Below are 10,727 nucleotides of genomic sequence, written 5' to 3'. Positions count from 1 at the left end.
CAGCTGCTGCAGACTTATTTTGAGTTGACATTTATTCCACCTTGAAATTTGGAACCTGTATTACTGCCAGATGCTGTTCTACTTGGTACATGGCACAGACAGTAATGCTGAGCAGACTTGCCTTCAGCCTTACTCTGTGATGCTGGCGTACAGGATGTGATAAAGCCTCAGGCATTCCAGCAGGTCAGATGGTTACATGGATGTCAAAGCACTACTGTATGTCATGCTGTGGGTACGAGTCTGAAGGCAGCCTTTCAGTTACTGGATTCAAAAGTAATAAAAAGGATGTTCTACCAGAAAACATATTGGGATGAAGACTACTGGTTAAAAACAAAGAACCCTAAGACTGCTTTGGTGTAGATGGGATGAGGTAATTGGTTCCAAGAAACTGAATTAGTGACAGTCATTTCTGCTGGTTTTGAGCTTTCTTAAACTACTCTGCCACTTACCTGAAGCAATTTTTGGTAGAAGCCCAAGCCATAAAATTGAATGTTCAACAGGGCAGCAGTAATTTAAGTAGCTCTGACATAGACTCTGGAGGTCTGTTACGTGCAGCTTTAGCAAACAGGCTGGGAGCAGCATAAGATGAGTCTTGATCCTAGCGCTGCAGCTGTGCGCTGCTGAACCACTTTGGGCATGGGTGGAGTTCTCGGATGTTCCAGCTTTGAAATCTTACGGCAACTGGGTGTCCTGGGCACAGTGCATATGTTGATGGGGGGGAAAGAACACTAGGGATGTAGGGTGAGCTCCATTACTGTCTGGGTTGAGGTACTTTCTGGACTGCACTGTTGTCAAGACCACCCACCCTCAGTTTGACTCTTGACTCTGCCATTGCTTTCTAAGGACATGTATTTCTACTTGTTAACTTTCTTCAGATGTATAAATGATCTCTTAAAAGTAAATCTCCTGCTGAAACTTCTTGAAACATTTCACTTTTAGCTTGCATAGAATCTCATTACAGTTTGGTATGGTCTTGGTACAGAGGCTCCTGTGGCACAATTAATGAGACAGCAGAGTCTTACTCAAGATGCTCTTACTTGGATCCTAAAAGGGAAAGTGTTTGTAGGAAAGAATCTGTCACTTGTTTGCCTGCAGGGAAGATGTACTTGTGTGGGTTGTCTTGGGCATCAGTCACTATCTAACAGCATGAACTTGCCTGAGAAACAAGTGGATTATTTTAATTTCAAATCTATAGTCACATTCATGACTCCCAGGAGGAAGCTGAATCTTTCATTCAGTTGATACACTTAGGTTTAAAATAAGCAGTTGTAAATAGAGGTAATGATTGCTCTGCTGCTTTCTTGTGGTTTGTCTCTTTGATTTTGCTAATAGAAACGCTGTGATCTTGTGCTTCAGGAGGAGTATGTTCAACAGTACTGTAGTAGTTGCGGTTCACTAGATAATCTTGTGTCCCAGGTATAATTTCTCCATAGACCTGCATTTGCTCAATGTAAGTTGATTGAAGGCTGTAAGACTTTGTCAGTCAGGTTTATTTTGCGCTAGTTACAGAAGATAAGATTACAGTGCCAGTCTTCCATGCTGTCAAGTAGCTAAGGAGCTTTTGTGTTTATGGCATTTTATTAGAGCAGCTTTGATTGCCCACTGAAACAAAGCTAGTTCATCAGAGGAGTTTTCTGGTCTGAAGGTGCGCAGGCAAATAATAATGCAATATAAGTATGTTTACAAAAGCTTCAATACTAGTGGTGTCATAAAGCACAATTTTTTTCTGTATTTCAAATACAATCATGTGGCTGAGTTGAAAGGCCTGTTCAGTGGAACTCTTGGATTTAAGAAAACCAAGCATACACATCACTCTTAACTGTAAAAGGAGTCTGAGATCTCCTTGGTTTTGTAGCCAGTAGTCAAACTCTTACTTTCCAAGAGCTGCCTCTGAAATGCCAGTGAAGATCTTAACTGCTTCAGAGACAGGAAGTATGGACGTGGGTAGAATATGTGTATTCTACACACCTTACATAGAACTTCATAATCTGAGGTCATTGATTTCAGTCTGCTGTAAATGTACTTCCAAGTGGCATGATTTGAGATCAAGCTGAACAGGATATTGGGAAAACTTCTCCTCAACCACCTGCTTAGTTGCAGATGAAAACATGCTTTTATGCCTCTGTTAGGAAGACAGAGTATGACAAAGCCTCAAGCACACATGAACTTATTGTCACCAGCCACAAAGATGAAAGCATGCCCTAGTCACCTTTTGCAGTCCCATATTTTAGCCTGCAGTCAAATGCAACTTAATACTTTTTTCTTTTAGGTAAAGTACTATTCTTTCTGGAGGGTGGAGGGTCTGTACATATGAAAGTGCTTGTTAACTGGGTCTTGGTTAACAAGACATGGGTAACTTGTCACCATGGTACAATTAGGCAGAGAAAGTCTGGATGAGGCAATTTCTTCCTTGTGTCTTGCTGATTTTTGACTTGGGATTCCTCAGTTGGCGATGTTATGTTAAAAGCTTTTTGTTGACCTGACTTATTTTATGCTTGGAGATGGGGGGGGGGGGGGGGGGGAGAGGGGAAGAGAAACTTGTCTTCCATGCCTCTTGTTCAGATGATATAATACAATTTGCTGTTAGATATTCCTTAGTTAACACCAACAGTTAATGTAAGTTTTGATTTCATTTTGTTTGCTTCCCACAGGAGGAAGGTTGGGGCAGTGAGAGCAAAGCAGCAGCATGAGATCCACGCCTCAATGCACTTGGTTACATCTTATTCCCACATAGTCTCTGGTCACTGAGATCTCCAGAGCCCTACACTAGTATGTGTAAAACCACTCTGGTGAGCAGACCAGGCAGTGCTGGTTGTTATTTTTTTCAACTGCTGTTCACCCTTCTGCCTTGGCAATGGTTTTCATACTCAAATATTTTGGGACCTTTATCTCCTCAATGCAGGGCTGAAAACTATCTTCTAATCCGTGCAGTGCTCTGGGCTGTATGTAATGAGGTTTCAAAGTCGCCTAGAAGTATAATGGGATTGGTTTTTTGGTGGTTTTGTTTGTGGAGTTGGAGAAACTGTTTTGGGTTTAGGGTTTTTGGGGTTTTTTTCAGTGAGACAAAATGCTTTTATTTGTGTTTCAGTAGCATCACTAACTCACCAAATGATTCCTTTCTTGCAGAATAATAATCCTATTATTTTTGAAAAGTGTAGCCGCACAATAAGTGCATCCCACTCTACTCCATAACCACTTATTTCCTTCAGTAACAGGAATAAACATATGCTTAGTATAACACAGCAGCTTAGTTTATTTGGAAATAGGTTTAACTTTGCTGAAGAGATTCAGTAGGCCATGGGGAAGGTACAAGAGAACCGTTTGCTGGTAGAATTAGTGATTAGTACAAATAGCACTTCAGCATTTTGTTTTTCTCAGTAGGCCAGGATCCTTTCCTGAATACAGCCATGTTTATAGAGGAAAAGTGTGTTGAATCCACCTTACATTTTCTTCATTTTCTGATGCCTTGCCTTCTTTCTGAAGTGATAAACAGCCAGGATATCCAGAAGAGATTTTGGATCATCCGATGTCCCTCTTTGCAGGAAGTAACAGATATCTGAAAATCAGCTCTGAAATGACGACTGTTACTCGATGTAGTCACCTGAAGATCCTTGTCCAATACTTTCTGCTGATTTTACATATGGGGATTGCTGTAATAATGTGCTATGTTCACAGGATCATGGAAGTTACAAAGCCCTTCATTGTTCTTGGGAGTACTCAGGGGATTAGTCTGACTTTTAAAAACAAGGACCAAGATTCTTGCACACATAGTTCCTTCCTAAGTTTAATTTGTTTAATTACAACAGTTATGTGTAAAAGTAAGCCATTAGAACTCTGCTGCGTTCTGGATGGACAACAGTAAGCCACTGCTGAACATAGCTGAGAGTCTGACCTCACAGTCTGAAAAAATCCAGGACTTTATCACTAAGCAGCATCACTGACTCCCAATCTAAAGGAACCACCAGTGCACTGCAGGCAAGCTGTTCAAACCCACCCAAACAGAAAGAGAACTGAAGCATTTGCTAATTAAAAGCAAAACAAACTCATACAAAGAAAACCTTTCAGCTGAGCCAAGCTAGAACTTCTGAAAATGAAGTTCACTCTCACTAATACTGCTGTAGGTAGGTCCCTTTGGGGCACTGGCTACCAGTGCTAACTGGATATGAATATAACATATTCATACTTGCTGCGCTTTCTCTTCTTCATTTTAATTAAAAGGGAGCTCTGTAGCCTAGTCATGAGTGTTGCATCCTAGAAATGACCAGCTCTGTTTCCTGTTAATAAAGTTTTTTCATACAAACCTACGTTCTACCGATTTCACTTTTCTTCCCAAAGGAACAGATTCTGTGTAGCACGCAGGGATCACCCCAGTCATCAGCACAGCCTGGTTTAAACACTGATGTGCATAAGTCACCTCTTGCCTTACAAAAACTGTGTGTGAAGTCCTTCAGGTCCCTTTACTTACCAGCATTGACAACACTTGGTTGTAACAGTTGATCCTAAGGCTTTAAGTTTGGTGCTTCACTACAGGTTTTTTCTGAACTTCCATTTGCCTTTATTACTGGCATTGAACATCTGCATCTTGTCTTAGGATATTGATAATTCCTGATGTTTTAATTGGGTACCAGCAAATTCAAGAGGCTGTTGAATTTTCCAGAAGCCAGTGGGTGTTTCCTCCCCTCCAGTGTGTACTCTCCCTTGAAAGCAGTTTTGCCCCTAACTCTGTTAATGTACACAGGTGCTGTACAGAGTCTAACCCATACCTGATACAATAGCTATTAACAGCTACAGAGCTTATGTGATGTTGTGTGTATCAACAAGGATGCAATAACTGTATATGACTGTTCAGCCTTTGGATAGGTTTTGTCCTTTTTCCTGTGTCTTTGGTCAAAGTAATGACAAGTGTGTCATGTCTTAGTGGAATCCTTTTGTGGTTCTTTTTATCCTTGATTCTTGAACCTTGAGGAACTTAGTGATGTAGATTCTTTGTCTTGAGTGAGTCTGCAATACTGAAACAAATTATTCTGAAAACACAAATCTTCATTGGATCAGTCTGATGCTAGGGGTTAGATTTTATTTGTACAAGAACAGTCTGAGTTACTTTAGATGATGTCTATCTTGTTGATTTTAAGGGTACTTTCTCTTTTTAAAAAAATATTACTGTCTAACTTTTTTGGGTAACTGCTGTTAATTTTTTTTTCCTTTCCTATAGCTGTGGTTCCTTTGTATAGAAGTGCAGATGTCACTTAGCTGGCTTCAAAAAATGGAAGTTCCTCTTGAAGAACTTTATTTTAGGAACTTTTTGCTATCTGTTTGTTATTTCTAAGCCTGAGATTTTCACATTAGATCCATGTACGTTTATTTTACTATTTACACCTATCACAGTACATTTATATGGAGTACCATCACACAGACAAACCAGCTACTGACAGCTAATATATTAGATTCCACAAGGCTTAATCTGCATAGAGACCAGAAACACATTTAGTAGTGAAACACAGGTAAGTCCTTCTGTATTTCCCTTAATTTTAAACCCATTTTGTGTAGAATGTGATCTCGCTACCACAAATACCTACTTCTGTATTTGTATATTTGTCTTGTGGCCAATTTGTCTTGGGTGACTACTGTCCTCCTATGCTTGAAAGTCTGTATTTCTTGTGGTCATGAAATATGCAATTAATAGTTGTTTTAAGCATTGTTTAAATATTAAATTCTGTTTGTCTTCCACTCTTTTCCCAGCAACCTACCAGTGATACATAATGTCATACTGCCTGTAACTTCTAATAGCAGACAAAACTCTCTGGGTAAATATTTCTGTGACTCCATGTGAGGTGGAAATCTAAAAGAGAAATGGTACAACTCTGGACTACATCTATTTGCAGTTACTGTAGCTGTGCTTGTTAAAGCTTCATCAATTTATTTTTGGTGCAAACAATATTAATCTGACTTGAGTAATTTAGGAATCATGGGATATAAGAATCTACCTCTACTTGCAACATCCTTGTCATTGATCCTCATTCTTTAGAAAGAATTTGAAGTGAAACTCCACAGCAAAGTAGTTGAAGATCATAGTAGTTTGATAAAGATTCTGTATGCAGCATCAGTTATCCTGAAATTGCTTCATCTATCAGTTGTGCTATATACAGCATATACTACTGTGGCTTTTGTTTTGAAAAGTAGCCAAAATGGGTACTTAAGCAATTTTTGAGTGCTGTTTGTCAAGGGGAAAAGTGTACAACATTCTTACCAAGCGTTGACCTATTAAAATTGCCATTTTACACCTTACTGGATGAAATATACCCTCTTTCCATTCACTTCTATCACTGGGGTGTTTTTGTTGACTTTACTACAGATCTTTTCTGGTCACTGGACAGCCACTATATAGATTTCTTTTGTTTTTAGGCATGCGTGTTGAGTGATCCATGCAACAGTGAAGAACCTGCCATTGTACATTCCATACATAACTTGTACCAGTTGCTCTTGATTCTGTTAGCAGGACGGTGTTCGTTCCCCTCACTCTACACAGTTTCATTCAACGAAAACATTTTAAAAGACAAACACGGTAGAAAGCCCACAGCTACATGATGTTGCATTGTGTGGCCCCACAACAATCTTTAATAATAGCCAATCCTGCCTTGGCAATGGTGGGCTTGCTTGGAGGAGGTTCTGCCTTCTTTTCTGCTGGGCTGCCTGCAATGTTCAAAACAGGACACCATTAAAACCAAGAGCTGGTCAAACTCTTTCTTCTTACTTCTGGCTTAAAGAATGCAAGCCGTTCCTGCCCTCTGCACCTCCAACCCCCTCTTCCCCAAATATCTTAAATTGTTAGAACAATACTTCTAACACTTGTTAGTAACCAGGCTCGTATGTGGAGTCCAACTGGCTGAAGGATCCAGACATCTCAGTGTGGGCGTAAACTTCTTGCCCCTTGTTCAATCCAGCTGTCCCTTTTCACAGCCTTAGGGTCAGATAATGGGTCCTTCCACAGAAAGTCATCTTACTATGCTTAAAGCCCAACAACTAAGGAGTTGAACAAAAATATTGCTACAGTTTATTCTTTCATCACCTTGGATGCTGTCATGAGGAGAGCAAGATAAAGGTAGGTGTTAATTTTTCAGGGTGAAAAGAATCTTTAACGTTGTATTTAAAACAGCAACATAGGGAAATTAACAAGGGAGGTGAGACACATGCTCCCTGTGACTAAAAGGGTATAAACAATTAGTGATGCATCTTAAAATGTCTTTATCAAGCTGGTACTTGAACTTCACGGTCATTCCACATCTCTCTAGAAACTCTTTAAGAAGATCATCTGTGCAAAATGGCAGTGTGTTTGGATATAAACCTCTTCAGCTGGTGGACCAAATCCACTGTCTAAGAAGGGCACCACTTGCACTTGACTCTCCCTGCTTAAGAGCTCAGTTTGTGACAGGTCAGAATCTGTTAACTTTTAGAGCTCATGCTGTGACTATATTGGTTTGAAAGTTGCAGCTAAAAGCTTCCCAGGGATCATATAATCCGCTTAGTTTCTGAGAAATGTTTGCAGTTCCATAAATTTGGGTTGAGGTGATTGAAAAGCCTATTTATTGTGGTAAATGTGAGAAATTTGGGGCAGCTGTGGAAGTCGGCAGTCTTTTCTCTAGTTTCCATCTTGCCTGTTGTAAACGGGTAAACTTTGCTTCAGATATCCTAGCGTATATATAAAGAGGTTTTTCACCCAGCTATTTCTGCAGAACTAGATGGGAAAAAGATTGGCAAAAATAAATCTAGTTGCTTTACAAAAGCAGGTTGTGGCAGCGGGTATTCAAATATACTTTTCACATTTAAAACACACAAAACCATTTTAAAGTGTTTTTTCCACTGTTCTTGTTTCTTATAATGTCTAAGAACTCACTGGTAGGAGATTGTGTTGCTTTATCTATGGGTTTTAACTTGGTGCGAAGGAATTCAGCCATCTCTCTGTCTTCTTCTTTCTCTCTGATGGAAAAAAGAAAAATAAATGTCACAAATAACAATGTTTTTTCCGTAAATGGGACAGTAAAAGCTAGAGTAGCTAGGATCAAATCGCTAGTAAACAATTCATTTTGTTCTTTTTAGAAACTCCTAATTTTGCTGCTTATTAAAGAGCAAAATATTTGCCTAAACAAAAAGAGTAACAAACTTCTTGTAGAATGCAGAATTTTCACCAAGATTCTTTACTTGTCTCTTGATACTGTTGGACTCATTATATTCCCTACTCAGTGGATTTAAACCATAATGTATAACCTATTTTAAGCTGGCCTCACAAGTACTTCATGATACTTCCTCTACAAAATGAAGCAGAGGATATATATTGCTGTGATTATAGTGCTTATTTTTAAAGGCTGGATCTCATGGTCTTCTGCTGTTAGTATATATTTCTCTTTGCCTGAAGCTGACAGCACTAGGCCCAAAATAAAAAGGTGGCGTTGCTAACCTTAATTGTATCTGTTGAGGGTATTTCCATATTAGTTTCTTTGCTATTTTGTTACTTAAACATTGAGTGCACTGATTGAACATCTCAGTTTAGAGGAAAACCAGATTTTATTATCAAGAGCTTTAAAGAAAAGCCTCCAGTTTTGCTCCAAATGTGAATTGACATTAATGTATTCGCATCTGCATAGTGCATAGCAGTACATTCTCAGTAGCCTACAATTATGCTTCTGCATTGTGTGGCTGCTGATGACATTTCTGTGATTTGCACATCAAACTAGCAGTTGAGAACTCTGGATTACATTACTAGCTCAGGCTCCTTGTCAGCTGCCAACTTTGGCCAGCTCTTTGATCAGCTGCAGGACTCTGTCAAGGTTTCTTTTCTTCTGTCCTTTGCTTGCTTAGAATTTAAATGTGTTGGAAGAGATACTGTTGTTTAGGATAAATGGATTGATGAGCCTTGAATCTTTACTGTTGAAAGAGGCAGGGAAAGTAATAGCAAAACTGTGACCGTAGAGTAGGATCTTGGTGCAACAGCTGGAAATGAACTTTTGAGGAAGACAACAGGTTTCTCAGCAACTTTAGGCTAAGATACTGAGATGAAATCATTCTGAACTTGCTTATGCTTTAGGTTAGGTAGACCTGTGCTAGCAATTGCATTCTCACTTTTTTTAATCATCAATCACAGGGCGATGATAGTAACAATAAAAACTGACCATATTAATAATTTGTTTAAAAATAGAAAAAGGCAAATTTTAGCTATCTACAAATATGCCCCTTGTAGAATTCCATTTCATGTCTACTCATGCCAAGAGGATCCTGGGGTAGCAGCAAAAATCCTTTTCTTTTTAATGGTAATGCCCAGACGCTTTCTGGTAGGAAAGTGAGAGACCAAACCCTGCTCTATCTCATTAATGATTCAGTCATCTCATGATTAAAGAGCCACAGAAGTGGAGTAATTCTAGTTTCAATGTTTTTCCTATGGAACTAGGAGGAGGCTTTTAACTTGGTAAGTTGTTTTAAAGGACCACTTCTCTGCTATTAATGTCAATGTAAATTTTGTCACTCCAGTTTAGTACCAGACTTCTGAAACCTCACTAAATTCAGTTGCTTTTAGTTCTTACCGTAATCTCTCCACCTCTGCATCATCTACAAGAAAGTCTCTTTTTTGTACCAGTCTGTGGATCTTCTGAATCAGTTCATCCTCTCTTTGTTTGTCCATCTTAGTTTTTTTTTTTTCTGGTCAAAAACAGAGAAAAGAGATTATTACTTGAGATTCCAGGGAGCAGAGTGGGAGGGTGGACATTGCAGGTGTCTAAGAATGAATTGCTGATTGAAGTCAATGGTTCCTCAGAGCCAAGTCACCAAAAACCTGACACGTTCTGGTCACTGCCTCTTTGCTCTCTTCTTGCTGCTCTTTTGTTTGATCAGCTTAATGGTCTGGAGACTGTGGGGCTTGCCAAGTGTCCTTTTAATATTAAATTACTCTGCAAAACACTGCTTTGAATTTTTTAAGGAGCTTTGGTGAGAAAATAGTCTAGGATGCTTCATTAAAATCCAAGGTACAAACTCCCTTTGACCTCAGGGGAAATGAGACCATACCAAAAGGGACCATTTCTCTGTACTTCATGACAGCTTTGGCTGTCGACTACAACACTTTTTTTCCTACTCTGGTAAGGCAGGTGAGCAACAAATCCACATGAATAGCATCAATTGTAAAATGTGGAAAAATAAATGAAAAGTGTTTATTTTCCCCATATTTCAAAAATGAGTAATATATATGTCATTCTTAACTGGCCAGTCTGTAATGACTAGGTTGTCTATAAACACTGATTTTTTTGTGACATAAAAGATGTGCCTGTCACAAACTAACACTCATGAATGTTAGGGATCACAGAGCTGAAGTTTAAGGTTATAAAGCAAATGTAGTTAAGACAGAAATCTTCAAACATAGCAAATGGAGCTGAGATAAGAAAGCCAGAGGCAAATCCTAACCCACATATTTCCTCAAAAAGCTGAAAATTTTGATTAGCTGTGAAGACACTTTGCATTAAACCAAGAATTCTGGTTTTGAGCAGTAGAACTCTGTTTAGAGAACCATAAAATTAAGTATAGTAAGAGATGTGGGAAGAAGTGCAAGCTGCCTGCAGTCTGCTGCATCTGAGCTATATGTCTGCTGATTGAACTTATATTTTAAACAGCTAACTAAATCACATACTTGAAAATAATTGTTTCATACAGCTTAGTTTTGCGTCATGGGCTTCAGGATGCTTATCACT

At 39.0% G+C, this 10,727-nt stretch overlaps 1 protein-coding gene across 1 annotated transcript in view; it reads right to left on the bottom strand.

Moving 5' to 3' along the window:
- Window positions 1-3,229: 3,229 nt before the first annotated feature.
- The window catches only part of BMERB1 (bMERB domain containing 1), a 50,784-nt gene continuing 43,286 nt past the window's right edge, over window positions 3,230-10,727 (bottom strand). The window contains exons 4-6 of the mRNA XM_030484322.1: window positions 9,573-9,687; window positions 7,892-7,974; window positions 3,230-6,690 (exon numbers count right to left, since the gene is read on the bottom strand). Coding sequence (XP_030340182.1) covers window positions 6,578-6,690; window positions 7,892-7,974; window positions 9,573-9,687 — 311 coding nt within the window. The 3' untranslated portion in view covers window positions 3,230-6,577. The remainder of the gene's footprint in view (window positions 6,691-7,891; window positions 7,975-9,572; window positions 9,688-10,727) is intronic.

Source organism: Strigops habroptila, chromosome 4 (assembly GCF_004027225.2).
Source record: "Strigops habroptila isolate Jane chromosome 4, bStrHab1.2.pri, whole genome shotgun sequence".
NCBI lineage: Eukaryota > Metazoa > Chordata > Aves > Psittaciformes > Psittacidae > Strigops > Strigops habroptila.
The sequence above is the reverse complement of the archived record's forward strand: the minus strand, read 5'-3'. Positions and strand labels throughout refer to the sequence as shown.